Raw genomic sequence first — 25145 nt, 5'->3', positions numbered from 1 at the left:
GGTCCTCACTGCCTATCATGATCTGTCTGGTCACTTTGGAGTGCAAAACATGGTTGGGAGTTGACATCCATTACAAATGGTAGCCATTGGTAATCTGAAGGTAGAGGCCAGAAGCACAGGACATAGTTACATCTTAACCATCATCGATCAGTACACCAAATTTGTAGTGGCAGTCCCTGTGATGGATTTATCTGGCCAGACTACACAGCGGTGGAGCATGGAGAGGTAAGTATTGCAAGTGCTGTGTCCCTGAGCAAGCAGAGGGGACCCACTCGTGGGCGCCGGTACTGGCACAGGGCCCCTCATAGTACGCCAGAGTGTCTGACGGCGAGTGGGCCCCTTCACCGTCAGAGACACTTTATTGTACTATGAGAGTCCCTGTGCCAGTCCCGTCGCCCAAGGGTGGGGCCACACACCTGTTCAGGGCAACAGCACTTGCCCGGGAGCGGCAGGTGTTGACCCTGGGCCTGGGATGGGGGGTAGCCCATTTCGGGTGGTTTAAAAAATGGCATATGTTGATGTGTAGGCTGGACTTTCAGCTGCTGCAAATGGAGGAATTGGAGAAGTCAGAGGAAGAGGAGGAAAAAAAGCAAGCCTTTTTTCTGCCAACCTATGTGCTATCAGGGGAAGGTGGGACAAAATCTTCTGAAACCCATGCATGGTTCATTTTAATGAAGGTTAGATCATCAACATTTTGGGTCGACAGACGGGTCCTTTTTTCTGTCAGGATTGATCCAGCAGCACTGAAGACTCTTTCAGATAGCACACTACCAGCAGGGCAAGCGAGCTCCTGTAAGGCATATTGTGCCAATTCAGGCCATGTGTCCAGTTTTGAGGCCCAATAATCAAAGAGGAATGACCTGTGAGGGAGAACCTTGATATGGGAGGCAAAGTAGTTTGTAACCATAGTTGACAACTGCTGTCTCCTGTCACTTGCAATCGATTCTGTATTAGCTGTCGTGTGAGCGGGACTTGAGAAATCAGACCACAACATGGTCAGGAAACCCTTGTCTCCAACGCCAGTTCGGCTGTGTGCATCATGAACACCTCTTCCATTTTGCACACTACGGCTCGTGGGAGAACCAGCTCCACTGCTGTATGCTGGGAATGCTCAAACAACCTGTTTACCAGAGTTCCTTGTTTATTAGCCAATATTAGCTCTAGGTTCTCCTGTGGCATGATGTTGTGTAATTTGCCTTTATAGCGTGGATCGAGGATGCTGGCCAACCAGTAGTCATTATCCCTCATCATTTTGGCAATGGGGGTTCCCTTTTAAGGATCCGCAAGGCATAGTCACACATGTGGGCCAATGTTCCAGGTGTCAATGCTGCACTGCCAGTGGTGGGTGGAGGAGCACTTTCTGGCAAATCCACATCCCTCCAGTCACGCACAAACCCTGTACCTGACCTTGGCACGCCCAAATGTTCTCTTGCCCCCTGAGAAACATCCTCCTCCCCAAAATAATCATCCCCCTCATCCTCCTCCTCTTCTTCTTCCACCTCGTCCATGCCAGTTCCCTGACCAGACAATGGCTGACTGTCATCAAGGCTTCCCTCCTCCTCCTCTTCCTCCCGTTGCTCCTCAGCTGCAGATGCCTGATCCTTGATGTGCGTCAAAGTTTGCATGAGCAGACGCATAAGTGGTATGCTCATGCTTATGATGGCGTCGTCTGTGCTTACCAGCCGTGTGCATTCCTCAAAACACTAAAGGACTTTGCAGAGGTCTTTAAGCTTCGACTACTGCACACCAGACAACTCCATGTCAGCCCTCAAACTGCCTGTCCATGTATCCTCTCGCAAATGCATTACAGCCTGCCTCTGTTCGCACAGCCTCTCAACCATGTGCATGGTGGAGTTCCATCTTGAAGCAACGTCTATGATTAGGCGGTGCTTGGGGAGGTTGAGTGATCGCTGCAGCTTCGGCATACGACTGGAGTGGACGTTTGAGAGACGGATGTGCGAGCAGAGTCTTTGCACCTTATGGAGCAGGGCTGTTAACTCCTGATAATTATTTAGGAAGCACTGCACCATCAGGTTCAAGGTGTGAGCCAGGCAAGGTATGTATGTGAGTTTTGAAAGGGCTATGGCTGCCACAAAATTCCACCCATTATTACTGACTACCTTGCTTGGCTCAAGATGTAGACTGCCCAGCCATGACTAAGTTTATCGATGCAAGTAGTCGGCCAGTACTTCCGCAGGGAGTCTACTGTCGCCCAAAGACATCATTTTTAAAACAGCCTGCTGCTGCTTACCACTAGCTGTTCGATAGTGTAACACCTCGTGTGCAACACTGACAGATGTGGATGGAGTGCTCGTGCGACTGCGCTCTGTCTACGAGCTTTTGCTTCTGGAGGAGGAGGAGGAGGGTCTAACGCCTACAGCCGCTGTTTCCTATACCGTGGGCTAGGCAGCACTGTTCCACTGCCGCTGTCCCCTGTGGAGCCTGCATCCACCACATTAACCCAGTTCGCAGTGATGGACACGTAACTGCCCTGGCCATGCCTACTGGTCCATGCATCTGTTGTGATGTGCACCTTTCCACTCACTGATTGTTTTAGTGCATGGACAATGCGGTCTTTCACATGCCGGTGGAGGGCAGGGATGGATTTTCTGAGAAAAGAAGTGCCGACTTGGTAGGTCATAGCGTGGGACAGCGCAGGCCATGAGCTCTCGAAAAGCTTTGCTTTCTACCAAACGGAAGGGCATCATCTCTAATGAGATCTGTTTGGCAATGTAGGTGTTCAAAGCCAGTGTACGCGGATGAGAGGATGAGTACTTTCTTGTCCTACTCAGAGTGTCTGGTAGGGTGAGCTGGACTTGAGAGCTGCATATGGGGGAACTAGCATTGGACATGACGGACTGAGAAGGGGTTGGTGATGGTGTTGATGGCCTCGATTCAGTGTTTCCTCGCAAAAATATTGTAATTGCCTGACTGGTTTGGCCTAGCGATGACACCTCAACATTTATTGAGGGTGGTGTGCTTAGCGGTGGCCTTACAGTGGGGGAAGCGATGGAGCGTTGCCGGCTAACTTCAGTCGGAGCAGGTGCACATGTGCTACCTGAGCTTTTGTAGTCCGTCCACGCTTGCAAGTGCACGTTGGTTAAATGTCTAAGCATGCAACTGGTATTCAAATTTCTTAGATTTTTCCCTCTACTAAAGGTCCTTCGGCACTTCTTACAGATAACCTTTGCGTCATCAGTAGGATTTTGTTCAAAAAAGTGCCACACTGCACTCTTCCTACTATGGCACAAATTTTCAGGGCTTGCACGCTGCGCTAATTTGACCGTCTGGCCAAGCTGTCCTGCAACTCTTTTAGCTTTCTTGCCAAGTTTTTTGACAGCTACGGGCCTGCCGGATAACCACTGCTGCGATGACGTTGCCTGCTGCGGATCCTTCTCCTGTTCTGACCTATTGTCACCAGCACCCTCTTCCTCCAATGGATGCCAGTCTGGGTCAACAACTGGGTCATCCATGACCTCATCTTCAATGTCATCTGCACCTTCCTCTGTACCTTCCTCTTAGTCACCGTGTAAGGTGCTATAGTATGAGGGAAGGGGCACCTGTGTTTCACCAGGGTCTGATTCGGGCTCAGTAAACTGCGAGGGCAATGTAGTGCTGTGGGTGAATGTACCAGCAGATTCATCTAGCAGTGGCTGTGCATCAGTGCACTCCATGTCAGATTCATCTTGGACTGGGGAATTCAGGATTTGACTTGATAATCCAGGAATGGTATGTGAAAAGAGCTCCATGGAGTAATCTGAAGTGTGTGCTGCAGCATCCTTCACTTTTGGTGTGGGTGAAGGACACAATGAAAGGTGTTGTTCCTGACCAGAGGCCTGCACTGACGACTCTGTGCTTGCAGTTTTTGTAACTTCAGAAGAGGAGGCAATAGAGCTGGAGGCTGTTTCGGCAATGTAAGCCAAAACCTATTCCTGATGCTCCGGCTTTAAAAGCGGTTAACCTATTCCCAGAAAAGGGAACCTTAAAGGCCTTCTTGTGCCAGACGATGACGCCGGCTCAACACCTCCTGCCTTAGCTGCTATTGTGCTTTTGCCAGAATCAGCCAATGCACCACCACCATCAGTACCAGCTGCACCCCCCTGCCCACGTCCGCGGCCTCTTCCACCATCCTTCCTCATGTGTAGGAAAATGTACTAAAAATACCAGAAGAGATATGGTACAGTATGGGGAGCGTACAGCTGTGTAAGGTGTATTAAAAAAATTAAATCTCCATATATATTTTGTTAGTCACAGACCCTCTACCAGTATATATTCGACCGTAATCCAACAAGCAGATATATGGTACTGTATCAGAAATGTACAGCTGTATACGTTTTTAGTGAAACTAACATTCTCCGTATATGTATTTACGGAGTGTCACACACACACTGACTCTGTATAGATGTGACTGTAATGTGAACAGCAGATATACAATACTGTTTGAGAATCGGACAGCTCAATATGGTGTATGGAGAAATGGAAATGTCTGTATATGTATTTACGGAGTGTCACACACACGCTGACTCTGTATAGATGTGACTGTAATGCGAACAGCAGATATACAATACTGTTTGAGAATCGGACAGCTCAATACGGTGTATGGAGATATGGAAATGTCCGTATATGTATTTACGGAGAGTCACACACACACACACACACGCTGTCTCTGTATAGATGTGACCGTAATGGGAATGGCAGATATACAATACTGTTTGAGAATCAGACAGCTCTATACGGTGTCTGTATGGACAATTGTAAATCTGCATATTTTTATACGGAGTGACACACGCTGTCTCTGTATAGATTTGACTGTATTCAAACAGCAGATATACGATACTGTTTGAAAAGCGGACAGCTCTATACGGTGTAGGTCCGGAAAAATGGAAAATCTCCTCTGTTTGTTTTTCCAGAGTCACACACAGATAGCTTCACTGTTTGAAAAGCGGACAGCTCTATACGGTGTAGGTCTGGAAAAATGGAAAATCTCTTTTTGGTTTTCCAGAGTCACACACAGATAGCTTCACTGTTTGAAAAGCAGACAGCTCTATACGGTGTAGGTCTAGAAAAATGGAAAATCTCCTCTGTTTGTTTTTCCAGAGTCACACACAGATAGCTTCACTGTTTGAAATGTAGACAGCTCTATATGGTGTAGGTCTGGAAAAATCTCCTCTGTTTGTTTTTCCAGAGTCACACACAGATAGCTTCACTGTTTGAAAAGCGGACAGCTCTATACGGTGTAGGTCTGGAAAAATGGAAAATCTCCTCTGTTTGTTTTTCCAGAGTCACACATAGATAGCTTCACTGTTTGAAAAGTGGACAGCTCTATATGGTGTAGGTCTGGAAAAATCTCCTCTGTTTGTTTTTCCAGAGTCACACACAGATAGCTTCACTGTTTGAAAAGCGGACAGCTCTATACGGTGTAGGTCTGGAAAAATGGAAAATCTCCTCTGTTTGTTTTTCCAGAGTCACACATAGATAGCTTCACTGTTTGAAAAGTGGACAGCTCTATATGGTGTAGGTCTGGAAAAATCTCCTCTGTTTGTTTTTCCAGAGTCACACACAGATAGTTTCACTGTTTGAAAAGCGGACAGCTCTATACGGTGTAGGTCTGGAAAAATGGAAAATCTCCTCTGTTTGTTTTTCCAGAGTCACACATAGATAGCTTCACTGTTTGAAAAGTGGACAGCTCTATATGTTTTCTATCTTCATTACATAAGCAATTGTTTTGGGTCAATTCTGGAGTTTTTTGGAAAGCTGTCTCTATAATTGTATTAGGTTACAATTTTCAGAAAACCTTTTCTTTAATAATTCAGATTGACTCATATAGTCTTTTGTTGATGAGCAACTCTTCTGTTGTTGAAAAACTCTCACGCTGCTGCGTGGATCTCATCGAGGTCACCGCAGTTCAGCCCGGCTGTGAACAGAGCCTCAGTGACTGGACGTAACCTTGATGACGTCACCACCAATCACTGAGGCCGCGCTCACAGCAGTTCTGTCACCAGTGGTTCCCAGCCTAGACGTTCCCATCTTGGCACCATCCAGCTTGAAAACTGTTTATCCCCAGACATGGATTATGGCATGGGACAGAATGACGGACAGGTATGGTATATTGTTGCTTTTATTTTAGTTTTATTACAGGAGATCGAGGGCTTTGGTGGAATAAGGCGAGGTCGTAAGTATGATTTAATTAATATTATTATAGGAGTCTGTGTCATTCTTTCAATTAAAGGACTTTTTTCTGTGTGTATTTTATACACTGTGACTATGGGGTTAGTATTGGGGGCGTCTTATTGATGCCTCTCCATTACCAACCTTAGGGCTTGATGTCACCTGACCATACAAAGGTAACATCAACCCCCCAACTATCACTCCACTTGCCACCGCTACAGGGTAAGGTGGGAATAGCAAGGCAAAATGCCCAAATTGGCGCAACTAATAGATGTGCCTTTTCTAGGCAGCTGCGGGCTGCTATTTTTAGGCTGGGGGGGTAATATCAATGGCCCTTAACCAGCCTGAGAATATCAGCCCCCAGCTGTCTGCTTTAGCAAGGCTGGTTGTCAAAAATGGGGGGGACCCCATGCGGTTTTTTAAAATTATTTATTTAAATAATTTAAAAAACAGCATGGGACCCCTATATTCTTGATAAGCAGCCTTGCTGAAGCTGAAAGCTGAGGACTGCAGGCCTCATCTGTGAGTTTTGCCTGGCTGGTTAGCAAAAATACAGGGGAACCCACGCCATTTTTTTTTTAATTATTTATTTACAGTGCAGGAGTGGCTGATGAATACCCCCATCCACCGCTCCTGCTATCACTGTAATTAGCGGTAGCAGGTGTCGGATGATGGGATCAGTAGCCCCATCAGCTGACACCAGTAACCGGACATAATCTTTTATACCTCTGATCACAGCTGAGGGCTCACGCTGTCTTTTGACAGCGTGGGAACCATGGCTCTCTGACCGGTGGGGATGATTTCACCGCCAATCAGAAGTGGTGATTGCCGCGCTGTCATGCACATGACAGTGCAACAAACACATGGTGTTTGGGCAGCCGAACTCGAACAGTAACATGGACTTCATGGTGAAGTCCATGTTCGGTGTCCATGTCCGAACAGTAGGTGTTCGGTACGGACGTCAAACTTTACTGTTCGGATTTGCCTATCTTTAGTCAGGTGTAATGGGTGATAAGGACTCGAATTGCCCCAAAAAGGATTTGCAAAACTTGGGATGACTTGAGTCCCCATCGCTGTACCAAGTTGCTCTAGATATAGTTTGCCATGAAATGAAAACAAATTATGCTTCAATATGAACTCTAATCCAATTCATAGAAAAATATTTTGTTTGGACCCACTATCGAGATTTGCGGATAAATAAGGCTCTATGACTTGAAGACCAGATTCATCGTCTATATTTGAATACAGGGCTGGCTGATACATACAATGTAATAATCTAAAAGTCAACCTCCCACATTATTTCCCTAGTTTCTTTAATTAGCAGGGTAGAATCCCCTAGGTAGGAAGATCATTAAACTACCAATGTCAAGAATGTGTCAGAGGTTGCAGACTGTTGCACTGGATCTGTCTGCAAAAGGTCTCAGTAGTTTGCTTTGCAGATGAGTGGCCACCTACCCCGGTGCTAATGGCCACACCTGGACCTGAGTGTTGATTGCTGCTGGCAAGCACGGGCGATATTTCCATTTCCCTGTTGAGGCTTGGAGCTGTAGCAGTTGGCTATCACCCTATTTGAAGTTTAGAGGACATTGGTGTTTCTCTCTGAGTCTTCTCAAGCTAAGAGTTGCCTTGTTTCGTTTGTCTATCCCAGTTGTCTTTAGCGGTAGTGGACATTGACTAGTGCTCATCCTGTCCCTCCCGCTGGAGGGCTTATTGGCAAGGTCAGGCAGGGATTAGGTATCCTGCTCGGCCTTTCCTACACTGTGCGTAACAACCAAAGCTTGTAGGAAAAGATCAATGTAATGCAATAATGAACTAGTGAGAAAACCAATCCCTGATATTATAGGGCATCCCATGGTACTTGGGGGATTTTTATGGACTTTGGGAAGATGATAGAATATAGCCCTATTTGGGGAGGAATTGGAACAAAAACATTTCTCTTTTTTATTTTTAACTAGCTGAAGAGCCAGGTGTTGCCTGGGCATAGTAACCAACTGTGGTTAGTTATAACAAATTATAATGATTATATTGCACATAAAACCATTTCACATCATATATTCAACACTACAGATTTGCAACACAAATTAACTAAACGATTACCCAAGTATCCTCTCCTGTGTGATACTTTCTGCCCAGCTGTGTATCTAATCCTATCATGTGTTACTGACTGCTCAGCCGTGTATCTATTCCTATCCTGTGTGATACTGACTGCTCAGCCGTGTATCTAATCCTCTCCTGTGTGATACTGACTGCTGAGCCATGTATCTAATCCTATCATGTGTGATACTGACTGCTGAGCTGTGCATCTAATCCTATCCTGTGTGATACTGACTGCTGATCCGTGTATCTAATCCTATCCTGTGTGATACTGACTGCTGAGCCGTGTACCTAATCCTATCATGTGTGTTACTGACTGCTCAGCTGTGTATCTAATCCTATCCTGTGTGATACTGACTTCTCAGCCGTGTATCTAATCTTCTCCTGTGTGATACTGACTGCTCAGCCGTGTATCTAATCCTCTCCTGTGTGATACTGACTGCTGAGCCATGTATCTAATCCTATCATGTGTGATACTGACTGCTGAGCCGTGTATCTAATCCTATTCTGTGTGATACTGTCTGATGAGCTGTGTATCTAATAGACGATAACACCATAGAAATGATTAGCATAATAGGCCTCCGTTACCACAACTGTCTACAAAGAAAACTGTTGCTGATAACAACCAATCACAGCTCATTTTTCATCTTTTAAACAGCTCTGGGACAGCGTGGCGAGTTTTGAGTGGCGACTTTTGTGTTTTGACTTTTATGTGGTGAGGTTGGTGTATGTGTGGTGAAATGTGTGCAGAGGGTGGTATATGTGTTGAAGCACGTGGTAGTGTGTGTCGCATTTTGTGTGTGTGTTCATATCCCCGAGTGTGGTGAGTATCCCATGTCAGGGCCCCACCTTAGCAACTGTACGGTATATACTCTTTGGCGCCATCGCTCTCATTCTTTAAGTCCCCCTTGTTCACATCTGGCAGCTGTCAATTTGCCGCTAACACTTTTTCTTTCACTTTTTCCCCATTATGTAGATAGGGGCAAAATTGTTTGGTGAATTGGAATGCGCGGGGTTAAAATTTTGCCTCACAACATAGTCTATGACGCTCTCGGGGTCCAGACGTGTGACTGTGCCAAATTTTGTGGCTGTAGCTACGACGGTGCAGATGCCAATACCGGACATACACACACACATATATATACACACCCACATTGAGCTTTATATATTAGATTTGGCACTTATAAACATCATTATTAGGTTTCTGATATTCAAGATCATTGGTAATTTCCATATAATATTTTTTATCTGACAAGATGTTATAAGTTTATTTTAGATAATCTGCAATGCTTTTATCACCATCTCTCCCCCTTTATCCACCTGTCTGATTACATTTCTATAATTTGTTTTCAAGGATTCAAGAGCCTTTTTTCAGTAGCTCTTTAATTCTCATTGCTCGACTTAATAAGCTCCTAAATTTTTCTGCAGAAGAAAGTATCAAGATGACGAACTCAATGATATTTGAGGCAAAAGTTAGAACTAAGGTTTCACACCCTGATTTATAAAATTGTCACCAACCAGGGTTGTTTTATTTTATGTCTATTTAATGTCAATTTATGGACAAAGACAATCAGATCATGACACAAATGGAAATCATTTGTACTTTGGAAGGACAAAAATTTAGAATCTTACTCAAAAGAGCAAGCTCACCTTGATTCAGTATATACGGTAATTAAAAAACTTTATAGTTTGTGAACTTTCCTTAGGCTGTGTGCACACGCTGCGGATTAGGTGCGGATTCATCCGCGCGGATTTTATAAAATCCGCAGGTGAAACCGCAGGTCAAAAGACCTGCGGTTTTACCTGCGGATTGCTCTGCGGTTTTGCCCTGCGGTTTTTCATCTCCTCAAATGGAGGAGATGGCAAACCGCAGGAGAATCCGCAGAAAGAATTGACATGTCAATTCTTTCTGCGGATTGAAAACCGCAGATAATCCGCGCGGAAAATTCTGCACCGTCTGCATTGCGGTTTTTGATTCCCTTAGGGAATCATGGTACTGTACACCGCAGCAAAAACTGCTGCGGGTCCGCAGCGGCAAAAACCGCTGCGGAACTGCAGCAAAATCCGCAGCGTGTGCACACAGCCTTATACCAATTCTGTGGTTTTCTATTGCATTTGCTCGCTCCTCGTTTTCCTCTGACTTTTCTTTTTGTGGAAGGGGGAAAGGGGGTGAAATGGTTTTTAACCCCTTCACCCCCAAGGGTGGTTCGCACGTTCATGACCGGGCCAATTTTTAGAATTCTGACCACTGTACCTTTATGAGGTCATAACTCTGGAACGCTTCCATGGATCCCGGTGATTCTGACATTGTTTTCTCGTGACATATTGTACTTCATGTTAGTGGTAAAATTTCATTCAAATAACTTGCGTTTATTTGTGGGAAAAACGGAAATTTCGCAATTTTCCAACTTTGAATTTTTATGCCCTTAAATCACAGAGATACAGCACACAAAAAACTTGATAACTAACATTTCCCACATGTTTACTTTACATCAGCACAATTTTGTAACCAAAAATTTTTTTTGTTAGGAAGTTATAAGGGTTAAAAGTTGACCAGCGATTTCTCATTTTTACAACACCATTTTATTTTTAGGACCACATCACATTTGAGGTCACTTTGAGGGGTCTATATGATAGAAAATACCCAAAAGTGACACCATTCTAAAAACTGCACCCCTTAAGGTGCTCAAAACCACATTCAAGAAGTTTATTAACCCTTTAGGTGCATCACAGGAATTTTTTTGAATATTTAAAAAAACATGAACATCTAACTTTTTTTTCACAAAAAAATACTTCAGGTTCAATTTTTTTTATTTTACCAAGGGTAACAGGAGAAATTGGACTGCAAAAGTTATTATGCAATTTGTCCTGAGTACGCTGATACCTGATATGTGGGGGGGGACGACTGTTTCGGCGCATGGCAGAGCTCAGAATGGAAGGAGCGCCGTTTGACTTTTTCAATGAAAAATTGGCTGGAATTCAGATCGGACGCCATGTCACGTTTGGAGAGTCCGTGATGTACCTAAACAGTGGAAACCCCCTACAAGTGACCCCATTTTGGAAACTAGACCCCCCAAGGAACTTATCTAGATATGTGGTGAGAACTTTGAACCCACAAGGGCTTTACAGAAGTTTATAACGTACAGCAGTACAATTAAAAAATCATATTTTTTCACAAAAATGATCTTTTCACCCCAATTTTTATTTTCCCAAGGGTAACAGGACCCTAAAAGTTATTGTGCAATTTGTCCTGAGTACGCTGATACCCCACATGTGGGGGTAAACCACTATTTGGGCGCATGGCAGAGCTCGGAAGGGAAGCAGCGCCATTTGACGTTTTTGGCTGGAATTGAGATCGGACACCATGTCGCGATTGGAAAACCCCTGATGTACCTAAACAGTGGAAACCCCGAACAAATGACACCATTTTGTAAACTAGACCCCCCCAAGGAACTTATCTGGATGTGTGGTGAGCACTTTGAACCCCCCAGTGCTTCACAGAAGTTTATAACGCCCGGGCGTGAAAATAAAAAATTTGCATTTTTTCCACAAACATGATCTTTTAGTCACCATTTTTTTATTTTCCCAAGGGTACCAGGAGAAATTGGACCCCAAAAGTTGTTGTCCAATTTGTCCTGAGTATGCTGATACATATGTGGGAGAAAACTACTGTATGGACACACGTCGGGGCTCGGAAGGGAAGTAGTGACGTTTTGGAATGCAGACTTTGATGGAATGGTCTGCGGGTGTCATGTTGCCTTTGGAGAGCCCCTAATGTACCTAAACAGTGGAAACCCCCACAAATGACACCATTTTGGAAATGAGACCCCCTAAGGAACTTATCTAGATGTGTGGTGAGCACTTTGAACCCCCAAGGGCTTCACAGAAGTTTATAATGCCCAGGCATGAAAATAAAAAAATCGTATTTTTTCCACAAACATGATCAATTAGTCCCCAATTTTTTCATTTTCCCAAGGGTAATAGGAGAAATTGGACCCCAAAAGTTGTTGTCCAATTTGTCATGAGTACGCTGACACCCCATATGTGGGAGAAAACTACTGTATGGACACACGTCAGGGCTTGGAAGGGAAGTAGTGACGTTTTGGAATGCAGACTTTGATGGAATGGTCTGCGGGTGTCATGTTGCCTTTGGAGAGCCCCTAATGTACCTAAACAGTGGAAACCCCCACAAATGACACCATTTTGGAAATGAGACCCCCTAAGGAACTTATCTAGATGTGTGGTGAGCACTTTGAATCCCCAAGGGCTTCACAGAAGTTTATAATGCCCAGGCATGAAAATAAAAAAATCGTATTTTTTCCACAAACATGATCAATTAGTCCCCAATTTTTTCATTTTCCCAAGGGTAACAGGAGAAATTGGACCCCAAAAGTTGTTGTCCAATTTGTCATGAGTACGCTGAAACCCCATATGTGGGAGAAAACTACTGTATGGACACACGTCAGGGCTCGGAAGGGAAGAAGTGACATTTTGGAATGCAGACTTTGATGGAATGGTCTGCGGGTGTCATGTGCGTTTGGAGAGCCCCTGATGTACCTAAACTATTGAAACTCCCCACAAGTGACCCCATTTTGGACACTAGGCCCCCCACGGAACTTATCTAGATGTGTGGTGAGCACTTTGAACCCCCAAGTGCTTCACAGAAGTTTATAACGCTCAGACTTGAAAATAAAAAAATCATTTTTTTCCACAAAAATGATATTTTTGCCCCCAATTTTTTATTTTCCCAACGGTAACAGGAGAAATTGGACCCCAAAAATTGTTTTGCAACTTGACCTGAGTAGGCTGATACCCTACATGTGGGGGTAAAACACTGTTTGGGCACATGGCAGAGCTTGGAAGGGAAGGAGCACCATTTGACTTTTTCAACTCAGAATTGGCTGGAATTGAGATCAGACGCCATGTTGCATTTGGAGAGCCCCTGATGTGCCCAAACAGTGGAAACCCCCAATTCTAACTCCAACTCGAACCCCAACACACCCCTAACCCTAATCTCAGCCCTAACCCTAACCCTAGCCCTAACCCTAGCCCTAACCCTACCCTAACCCTAGCCCTAACCCTAACCCTAATGGAAAAATGGAAATAAATACATTTTTTTTATTTTATTATTTTTCCCTAACTAAGGGGATGATAACGGGGGGTTTGATTTACTATTTATGGCGGTTTTTATGTTTGGCAGCTGTCACATGCTAAAAGACGCTTTTTATTGTAAAAATAGTTTTTGCATCACCACATATTGAGAGCTCTAATTTTTCCGTATTTTGACCCACCGAGTCATGTGAGGTCTTATTTTTTGCGGGACGAGTTGACGTTTTTATTGGTACCATTTTCGGGCATGTGACATTTTTTGATCACTTTTTATTCCGATTTTTGGGACGCAGAATGAACAAACACCAGCGTTTCATGAATTTCTTTTGGGGGGGTGCGTTTACACCGTTCCGCGTGCGATAAAATTGATAAAGCGGTTTTATTCTTCAGGTCAGTACGCTTACAGAGATACCTTATTTAGGTCGTTTTTTATGTTTTGTCGGTTTTATGCAATGAAAACTATTTTATATAAAAAATAATTATTTTTGCATCGCTTTATTCTGCGAGCTACAACTTTTTTATTTTTTCGCTGATGATGCTGTGTGGCGGCTCGTTTTTTGCGGGACAAGATGACGTTTTCAGCGGTGTCATGGATATTTATATGTGTCTTTTTGATCATGCGTTATTACACTTTTTGTTTGGCGGTATGATAATAAATCATTATTTTTTGCTTCGTTTTTTATTTTTATTTTTTAAGGGGTTCGCTAAAGGGGTTAACTAATGGGACAGTTTTATAGGGCGGGTCGTTACGGACGTGGCGATACCTAATATGTGTACTTTTATTGTTTTTTTTTTTTTATTTCTAAAAAATGGATTTATTTGGGGGAATATTTTTTTTTTTTTTCTAATTTATTTGGTGATTTTTTTTAATTTATTTTAACACTTTTTTTTATTTTTTTTTTACTTTATTAAATAGTCCCAGGTGGGACATCACTATCCTGTGACAGATCGCTGATCTGTCACATCACAGATCACTGTGACAGATCAGCAATCTGTCAAAGGCACTGCAGAAGGCTTCCTCATGCCTGCGCTTTGCAGGCACTGAGGAAGCCAGCTTCCTGCAGGCCCCCGAAGGCCCTCATCGCCATCTTGGATTCGGGGGCCTGCAGGAAAGGAGCCCCCCGCAGCAGCGCTGCACATTGCGCTGCCATGGGGGGCTCAGGGAAGCACGGAGGGAGCCCCCTCCCTGCCGGTGCTTCCCTTTAACCCCCGGTACACCGCGATCATGTTTGATCGCGGTGTGCAAGAGGTTAACGTGTCGGGGGCAGTCTGTGACCGCCCCTGACACATTGTGCCGGGTGTCAGCTGTGATAATCAGCTGACACCCGGCCGCGATCAGCGGCGCTCACCACGTGGGTGCCGCTGATCGCGGTAGACGTACTATCCCGTCCATGGGCATAGGGGCCCGGGTCCCATGGACGGGATAGTACGTCTCATGTCAGGAAGGGGTTAATCATGTTCCTATACAAAGGTACACATCTAGGAAGGGAGAGATAGTGATGTTTTTTATCTTCCCACTGTGGGAGCTCCACACATCTGAAATATCATAGTGTTATCATTCAGCAATATGCTGTCTCAATTACTGCTCTAGACAAAACAGTGTATGTAAGAGAATGGTCAGCCATGATATACTGAGCGGCCATGTTGTCTCTAGCAGCCATTTTGTCAGAATTACACAAGTTGTAAAGGAATCTACTTCTACAAAAGAACTAATAGATGGAGGATGGCAAAATGAGATCATGTCTCCTAGCAACCTCAGCCGATGTGCGTAGAGGAAGATTGGATCGATCAATAGGGTCACAGGTCACCAAATATATGGCCAGTATGCTTATACATGATAGTGTGGTAGCGAAGTGTAGAGTAGTTAAAATGTCAGGATGTAAGAATTTAGGGACCTAGACTGGAGACAATGATAAGATTTTAAGACAGTAGCCATAGATACCAATGACTTATGGGTTTTAGTGTTGCTTGGAGAAATGTTAATTAATATCTTCGTATTATGTCATTATATTCTCTGTTCTAAACCACGTTTCTGTAGATTACCATGAAAACTCCTTAGAATTATAATGTTAACGCCCTCTGCGGCAAAATGCAGCTTTCTTTGTTCTGATAATGTATAAGAAGCCCCTGTTACTGTCGATCGGGGCCATTCCATCGCCATCATGCCACTGTGCCTCACCATGGCCAGGGCACAGAGCGTTATCACCGCTAGACCTCCTAGCAAATCTCTGCCTGTCTGAATTCCTGTTTTTGCCCGCATATTCCAACTCCTCTGTTATTCTGTATCTGTTTTGCCGTGTATCTCTAAATAAACCTTCAACCTCAGCTTGATAAGAGATCGTCTGTGGAACTTCTTCCCGACTCTTCCAGCTCTCAATAGAACTTTTTCTTACAAGTGGCGATTGCCAGCCAGGAGGAGCGGCTCCGGAGAGCTGCCTCCAGAAGAACCACCGGAAGAAGCCGCAGATGAGGGCTTGGAGGTGGGAAGAGGAAGAGAAAAAATAAAAGAAACGCGTGTGGCCATACGTTAAACCGGTCAAAGGAAGCCAGCCTGAAGGAGAACCTCTCGTGATCGCTCTGAAACCGCCTGCCCGATTTTTTTATAATAAAACCACGGACAAAGAAAAAGACTATAAAAAGATGAGTAACTAAGAAGAAGCTATCTACAAGGACGTGAGAATTTGTTGTGCCGGGTAGCAAGAAGCTTTAAAAGGGCGAAGGGGAGACGCTTGGCAAGCGTAACGAGTGAGGCTGGAATCACGGCTGCACCTCTTTTGATATCTGGTCGACCCCAAACAGCTGCAGCGAGGTCTTCCATCTGAGAGGTGTGAGTATCTAACTTTGCTTAAATTGCATTTGTTGATACTAGAACAGAGTAAAACTCGTCCTTGTAGACCACTGTAAATATGGAGTGGTTACGGAAGCAGGCAGAGAAATATGCTGGCACACCCCAGCTGGAGGGGGTTAATGTGGAAACCACGTGGTTAAATTGTATGCGATGGTTTACCACAGAGAACAGGGAACTAGATAGAAAAAATTCGCTAGGTTAAGCTAATAGCCAAGTAGTGGCTTTGTGTAAGACAGTCATAACTTTTGATCAGGCTCTTGATAGGTAGCTTACACAGCAATATGTTAACATGATCACCCGGGGAGGGGCAGTGTATAGGGAGAGATTAGAAAAGCTGAGTGAGATGCTGGAGCTAGCACGGAAGCACAGAGAGGAGGGGTGCGAGCAGCAGCAGCAGCTGAGAGCAGTTATGTCACAGATGGACACTACAGCTTCGAGACACAGTTCTGATGTAAATACAGTTGTAGTCTGGAGAAGAGAGTTAGGAGAATGAGTGAAGTAGTACATAAGATATAGTGTCCCAACAGCTCCAGTTTATGCAGACACAGTTGAGGAAAGATATATTGTCCCGACAGCTCCAGCACATGCAGACCCTAGGTTAGGTGTGATGCTGCTTCAACCCCGAGAGAAAAAAAATCCCAGGCCAAATGTTCCTGGTCCATCTTAAATTTATTAAAAAAAATGTTGCCTAATTGGGAGGAAAGTAAGTGAGTGTTTTGTTAGGACGGTGCAATCCGAGGTGAGGGGTGATGAGTCTAATGTTTTTGCATACCATTCACCTCGGGGTGTATCTGCTGATTCCGGGAGGCCAGGAGTTCCGGGGGGGTATGCGCAGCTGCCGAGAATGGGCAGGTCCCGTTCGGCAGAGCCCCCACGGGATCCCATGAGAGGTCCTCCCTTGTGTTATTTTTGTGGACATCTGGGACATGTTAGACGTTTTTGTCCCAACTTTGTGCCAGGGCCTATATCCCGAGAACCCCGGGAGCCCTTTAACCCCCAACAGACCCGGGAGCTCTCTAGACCACCTTTCGGAGTTAGACCTCCGTATCCAGCAGTGAATGACCCTAGGCAGTATCAGCAGTACAGCGGTCTTCAAATGGTTAACCCAGTCTCACAGGAGCCTTCTGCTCCTGCTCCCTCCCCAATAGCTTTCACTCATCCGCACCCGGAGGTCCATGCTATTCAGGGAGGGGTCACTCCTCCTCGTCCCTATGCTCCGCTGATCACGGAGCTACGGGAACATGGGGACCGGACCCTGACTAAGGATCTCTTTGGGGCGGAGGCGGCGGCTGTTGGACGGAAGCCGTGTTCAGATGGGGATGATAGATTTTTCGAGCTTCTCACGGCAGGTAACACTGATTGATGGAGTGCCCCCCCTGTTCCCCTTGCCCTCCTTGCCCCCCTTTCCCTGGGCAGGGACGGTAGACCTTATGTCAGAGGGAGAATAGAGGGGCTGCCTTGGGAAGACATCCTCATCGATACAGGAGCCTCAGTTTCAATAACATGACACAAATTGCAGTCACCCCCTGGACTGCCTGAGACTACACTTTTGTAGAATTTGAGGACTCCTGTATTCAAGCAGTAAAAAGTCATCCAGTGAACCTGAGATTTCAGGACACAGGGGGATCGAAGCAAAGGGGTCTTCGATGCGCTTTTTGGGTAAACCCACAGTTACGGTACACTATTTTGGGAACTGATGTTTTGGGAGCAATGGGAATTGTTGTTGATTTATGTAACAAAGTCTTGTGGCGGAACAAAGAAGCCACTATCTGTTCTGTAATTGTCCCTGTGGAGGAGGAGAGTCATAAATTACCCATTGCTAGTTTCGGAGCATGTACTGGTGAAAATGTTGAAAATGCTGATAATGATGCTTTGAAGAATGAATTGAAGCAAAAGTTCCCTGAATTGTGGATCTAAAAGAAAACTGATTGTGGGTTAATGCAAACTCAGGTTAAAATTGATGGTGAAAAACTGCCACCTTTCCAGTGTCAGTACCGTATTCCTGAGGATGCAATCCCTTACATAAGGGTTGCAGTCAGTGAATTGGAGAAGCAAGGTGTTGTTGTGAAAGGTAATTCCCCATGTAACAGTCCTATTTTACCAGTAAAAAGGAAGATGACAGTTTTCGAATGGTAGTATACCTGAGACTTGTAAATAAGTACTCTCCCTCAGCTGCTCACCTTGTTGCATCTGTCCCTGAAGTTATGTCACAGCTGAGGAGTGATTGTAAAGTGTTTTCTTGTTTAGACATTGCAAATGGCTTTTTCTCAGTACCCCTAACACCTGAATCTGCACTCCGCTTCGCATTCACTTTTGAAAATGTGCAATACTTGTTCACGCGGTTGCCCATGGGATTTCACAGTTCTCCTGTGTATTTCCATCAGGCATTAGCTCAGATGTTAGAATCCCTTGGTTACGGAGACAAAGTCTTGCAGTATGCGGATGATCTATTGATTCAAACTGTCGATGAAGGTGAACACAGAGAAACCCTTGAAAATGTTTGTCAGGCTTTACAAGAGGCAGGACTCAAAATGAGTCTAGATAAAGTACAATTGATGAAATCAGAGGTTAAATTTCTGGGTGTGTCTGTCTCAGCAGAAGGAAAGAAGCCCATGCATGATAGGGTTAAAGCTATTCAGGCTGTCCCCATACCAACTAACATTACTGAACTCAGAAAATTTTTGGGTCTTATTAATTTTTCCAGAGAATTTATTGAAGATTTTGCCAATTTGGCTAAACCACTGTATGATTTATTGAAAAATGCTGATGATGACTTTACCCCTGTAACTGTAGAAGGAGCAGCCTTACAGGCTTTTGAGGGATTGAAGCGCGCCCTTACGGCAGCTGCTGCATTGATTAACCCTTCCCAGCCTTTCTACATTCAGACTCACACCGTGATATCTCTATTTCTTCTGTGCTCCTACAAAAATGGCCCAAAGAAAGCCCAGAAGTGTCTAGTCAGTTGTATGCCCTAGGTTATTACTCCAGGTTGCTGACCCCTGTGGAAAAAGGATTCACTCAGTGTATGAAGCACCTACTGGGCGTGCACTGGACTATGAATCAAGTGAGACATATAGAGTGGGATTCGCTCCTTTAATTCTACAAACCCTGCATGTCACTTTAAAAACTTTGCTGAAGGGAAAAGCTTCAGGTATTAATTCACAGAGAATGGCCCAATGGATCATTGATTTTGAGACTAGAGACTTACAAGTTGAAGTGGGTGAGAAATATCATTTAGCTCAGATGATGCAATATGCAGGAAAAAGTCACGATTGTCAAATTGAACAGGCTAATGTCACTCCCTCTCCCTTCCGAGCAGATTTTCAAGAAAGAATACCCTGTGCCTATATTGACGAGCTCGCTATTGGCATGAGGGGCATTACGTCACAGGCTTCGCTGTGTGGTTTCCAGCTAAGCCATTGCTGCTGCAGTATAAACTCCCAGGTCATTTCTCTGCTCAAAGAGCTGAATTAGAAGCAGCTTTACAGGTCATTCTCGTGTGTCCAGAGCCAATGAATATTTTTAGTGATAGCGCATATGTCGTGTCATCACTCACTCTATATCTTAATGTATAGGCCCTTAGGGGGATGGTTGATTCTCAGAACAAGCCCTTGCAGCATGCAGACATTCTAAAACAAATTGAGAAGCGGGGCAAAGAATTCCCAAAATTATGGTTTTTCTGTAAAATTAAAGGGCACCAGAGGCTAATTCCTGATCCCCACATCCTTGGCAATGCATATGTAGACCACGCAGCCAAGGAAGCTGCACTCACAGGCGATGACAAATATCCTCAAGAAATCATCGCTGCAGTCACTGAGAAACCCCGAGAGCCCCCCCTGTCTTTTCTCCTCTGCAAGATCTCGTAAAGGCACAGGAGAAGGATGGAGACTCATCCCTGTTCAATTCCCTTGAGTCCCTGCCCATTGAGGGGGAGTGCTTGTACTACACACGGGTTAATGATAGACTTGTGCCTTATATCCCGACTACAATGATTAAGTCTTGGCTCAAATTTTCAAGCTAAAAAGGTGATTAAAATGGTTCATATCAATCAGTGTAGACTTCTTAATTATTTTGCTGAGTTTTCTGGTAAGGACTGATACTCCACTTTTTTTCTATTTTCTCCAGGTCCACTGAAGATTTTCATATTCGACTCCTGGGACCATGAACCTAGTGGATGATCAAGAGAAGATGTTTCACACTATACAGTGGGACTCTGATAGTGTGAGAGGGGGAGAAGATCAGGAAAATCCAGAAGACAAAGAATGAGAAGAAAAAGATCAAAAGACTTGAAGACTTGACTATTGTGCAACTTATTTTTTCGGGACTATTTTAATTATTTTTTTATTATGTGTTTGTTCTATTTTTAGGGACTTTTGCCTTACACACACGTGCATAAAGCACTGAATTACCCCAATATTCTTATTTTCAATAATTCACCCATGAATATTGCAGTACTGTATGTTGTACTCTGGATAGAGTACAAGAGGGGGACTTGTAAGAGAATGGTCAGCCATGATATACTGAGCGGCCATGTTGTCTCTAGCAGCCATTTTGTCAGAATTACACAAGTTGTAAAGGAATCTACTTCTACAAAAGAACTAATAGATGGAGGATGGCAAAATGAGATCATGTCTCCTAGCAACCTCAGCCGATGTGCGTAGAGGAAGATTGGATCGATCAATAGGGTCACAGGTCACCAAATATATGGCCAGTATGCTTATACGTGATAGTGTGGTAGCGAAGTGTAGAGTAGTTAAAATGTCAGGATGTAAGAATTTAGGGACCTAGACTGGAGACAATGATAAGATTTTAAGACAGTAGCCATAGATACCAATGACTTATGGGTTTTAGTGTTGCTTGGAGAAATGTTAATTAATATCTTCGTATTATGTCATTATATTCTCTGTTCTAAACCACGTTTCTGTAGATTACCATGAAAACTCCGTAGAATTATAATGTTAACGCCCTCTGCGGCAAAATGCAGCTTTCTTTGTTCTGATAATGTATAAGAAGCCCCTGTTACTGTCGATCGGGGCCATTCCATCGCCATCATGCCACTGTGCCTCACCATGGCCAGGGCACAGAGCCTTATCACCGCTAGACCTCCTAGCAAATCTCTGCCTGTCTGAATTCCTGTTTTTGCCCGCATATTCCAACTCCTCTGTTATTCTGTATCTGTTTTGCCGTGTATCTCCGAATAAACCTTCAACCTCAGCTTGATAAGAGATCGTCTGTGGAACTTCTTCCCGACTCTTCCAGCTCTCAGTAGAACTTTTTCTTACAGTGTACACATTTATTAAAACAAATTCTTAACTATTGTATACTTTGACTCGACAGTCTTCAAATTCATCAAATTTATCTTAGTAGTTCATCTTAGTTGAGAAATCTGTATTCCAGCATTCCATAGTAGAGAAATATGTTGAAACTTTAGACTGTCTAGGTTAAATTTACACCCCGTGTTTGGTTCACTCTGTGCCAGAAATTTGCAGCAGTTTTTGACGTGTTCTGAACTAGGTACTGCATGTTAATCCATGAACCTTTCCATCATAGCAAGACCTTTTAAGAGTAGCCAGCCCTCCTTACTGGACAAGAAAGTGTCAAAACACATACACACGTGGTCAAAATTGTTGGTACCCCTCGTTCAATGACAGAAAAACCCACCATGGTCAGAGAAATGGCTTGAATCTGACAAAAGTAATAATGAATCAAAAATCTATGAAACTAAACAAATGAATGTCAGACATTGCTTTTCATGAATGCTTCCACAGAATTTAAAAAAAAAAATAAAACTCATGAAATAGGCCTGGACAGAAATTATGGTACCCTTAAATTAATATTTTCTTGCACAACCTTTTGAGGCAATCACTGCAATCAAACGATTCCTGTAACTGTCAATGAGACTTCTGCACTGCTCAACAAGTATTTTGGCCCACGAGTCAAGAGCAAACTGCTCCAGTTGTCTCATGTTTGAAGGTTGCCTTTCCAGATGGCATGTTTTAGCTCTTTCCAAAGATGCTCAATAGGATTTAGGTCAGGGCTCATAGAAAGCCACTTCAGAATAGTCCAATGATTTCCTCTTAGCCATTCTTGGATGTTTTTATCTGTGTGCTTCGAGTCATTATCCTGTTGCAAGACCCATGACCTGTGACTGAGACTAAGCTTTCTGACACTGGACAGCACATTTCTCTCTAAAATTCCTTGATAGTCTTGAGATTTCATTGTACCCTGCACAGATTCTAGACGCCCTGTGCCAGATGCAGCAAAGCAGCCCCAGAACATAACAGAGCCTCCTCCATATTTCACAGTAGGGACAGTGTTATTTTCTTGATATGCTTCATTTTTCCATCTGTGAACATAGAGCTGATGTGCCTTGCAAAAAATTCAATCTTTGTCTCATCTGTCCATATGACATTCTCCCAGAAGCTTTGTGGCTTGTCGACATGATTTTTTATCAACAATGGTATCCTCCTTGGTCGTCTCCCATGAAGTCCACTTCGGCTCATACAATGACGGATGGTGCGATCTGACACTGATGCTCCTTGAGCTTGAAGTTCACCTTTAATCTGTTTAGAAGTTTTTCTGGGCTCTTTTGTTACCATTCATATTATCCGTCTCTTTGATTTGTCATCAATTTTCCACCTGCGGCCACGTCCAGGGAGGTTGGCTACAGTCCCATGGAGCTTAAATTTCTGAATAATATGTGCAACTGTAGTCACAGGAACATCACGCTGCTTGGAGATGGTGTTATAACTTTTACATTTAACATGTTTGTCTATAATTTTCTTTTTAATCTCCTGAGACAACTCTTTCCTTCACTTCCTCTGGTCCATGTTGAGTTTGATACACACCATATCACCAAACAGCACAGTGAGTATCTGTAGCCCTATATACAGGCCCACTCACTGATTCCAAGAGTGTAGACACCTGTGATACTAATTAGTGGACACACCATAATTTAGCATGTCCCATTTGTAACATTATTGTGATGGTTACGTGTGACTGGACACATCGCCTCCAGTAGGGCGAATTTCTCTGACACACGTGACCCTGGATACACCGCCTCCAGTAGGGCGAATTTAAATAATAAAGGGAAACACCAGGGAAATCGATACAATGGAGGGCCCTGCGATAGGGAACGGGGACGTGGAGACCTCCTGCACTCCCCTGAGTCAGTGTCTCTACATTCCTGACAGTCCCTATGCAGGTTCCGCACCTGTCGCCAAGCAGGATACCTAAAAACCCTAGCTCACCCTGCACCTAGCCCTTTCTAGTGAAATGGACGGTGCAGAAACTAATCCCACCACTGCACTGAAACACACAAAAGGAAAGGTACAAACAGGGATAACACCACTTAGCTTTGCTCTGTCACTCTTGCTCCCATCAACAGAGTCCAGCACCAGAATGCAGCTTTCCTCCAGAATAGCTGCTGCTTCACCAAGCTTTGTCAGAGCTGCAAGGAACTCCTCTCTGTGGCTCCTTCCACACCAGGACTCTGACTGAGCTGCAAGGCACTCTCTCTAGCTCCTTCCTCCACCAAGGATGGTTGAAATGACCAATATCACCAACAGTGAGTGAGAACACTCCTATATAGTAAAGCCCGAGCAATCACACCTGTTAGTGATTCCCGCGTAATAATGCTAACCACCAGTGGGGGCAAACTAGAACAAAAGACACCACTGTGTAATGACCCTAATGGCCACCGGGGGCAAAACTAACTTTAAGCAACCAGCTTAAAGAAAAAAAAGGTTACAAGTGCTTTTATCTGTCACAATCCAGCATGGATCATGACAGTACCCTCCCTTAATGAGGGGCCTCTGGACCCTCAAGACCGCTTCTCATCAGGGAATCACCTACAGAGGGGACGCCCAGATCCAGTGTTCACCCCAGACAGTACCTGAACTTCAGGTTTATGACAAATGAGTACCACTAGTTTTGGCAATGTATGTTCTGGAGACACCACACATCTCCAAAGCGCCGACCTGGGGAACCAGTTGTGTATGTGCATGTTTGGGGGTAACTTGAGCTGACAAGACTCCGCAACACACTTCCACTGGATGTTTTTTGGTTGCCACCCATACATGCTCGTTCACACACAGGTCCGGACCTGAACGTTTATTGCCACACATTCGTTTTTCACAATTCAATGAACTCTTACAGGAACTGAAAACAGAGGTGTCCCCCGTGTCACCACACTCACACCCCCGCAATTCACCAAGGGGTACACCACCCTCCAACCCTTTCCACCATGAGGTCTGCGCCTCCCATAGTTAGCTAATGGCGAGGGTTGAGACTTGCCCCCAATCTCCTGTAGCACATCTGCTGCTTCCACAGGAGAGGAAGGGGACGCTTGTAGAGAGATGGCAGAGACAGTAGTCCCTAGGCAGCAGCCCTCACACGACTGCCCCCAGCTGACTACTTCCCTAGCCCACCAATCTATTACCGGGTTGTGTTTTTTCAGCCAAGGGAGGCCTAAAACGCTAGGTACTGGCATTCCCTACATGATGTAGCATGACAAGGACTCCTCATGATGTCCTATCCGCAGATGGATATTTTCTACGGCTTGAGTCAAGCTCCCCTGGCTCAGTGGAACAGAGTTAATGGCCTGGACGCTTATAGGTTGGGCTAGCGTCCTACACCTCAGGCCATGAGTCTGGACAAAGCGAGCATCCACGAGACTGACTCCTGCGCTGCTGTCCACAAGCCCCGGTATCACCTCCAGTACCCCGCCAGCAAAAACCTCCGCTGACATAGTACTTTGTGAGGGCAAAATGGAGGAAATATACACTCCCTCGTCAGTTCCCACATCATTTCTTATGCAAGCAAAAGCCTAACAAGCACTGAAAGAAAATATTCACAACCTGAAAAAGAAAGCTTGGCAGTTGTCTGGGGATGTGAACACTTTCACTTATTTCTCTATGAAGCTCCC

The 25145-nt window shown here is 44.5% G+C and overlaps 1 protein-coding gene across 1 annotated transcript in view; it reads left to right on the top strand.

Annotated features, from left to right (window-relative positions):
- Window positions 1-25145, top strand: part of LOC141098030 (uncharacterized) — a 305679-nt gene that overhangs the window by 257639 nt on the left and 22895 nt on the right. The window contains exon 3 of the mRNA XM_073585626.1: window positions 11861-11882. Coding sequence (XP_073441727.1) covers window positions 11861-11882 — 22 coding nt within the window. The remainder of the gene's footprint in view (window positions 1-11860; window positions 11883-25145) is intronic.

Source organism: Dendrobates tinctorius, unplaced genomic scaffold (assembly GCF_039654945.1).
Source record: "Dendrobates tinctorius isolate UK_male_01 unplaced genomic scaffold, ASM3965494v1 ptg000086l, whole genome shotgun sequence".
Taxonomy (NCBI): Eukaryota; Metazoa; Chordata; class Amphibia; order Anura; family Dendrobatidae; genus Dendrobates; species Dendrobates tinctorius.
Note: the sequence above shows the minus strand (reverse complement) of the source record. Positions and strands in the feature narration are given on the sequence as shown.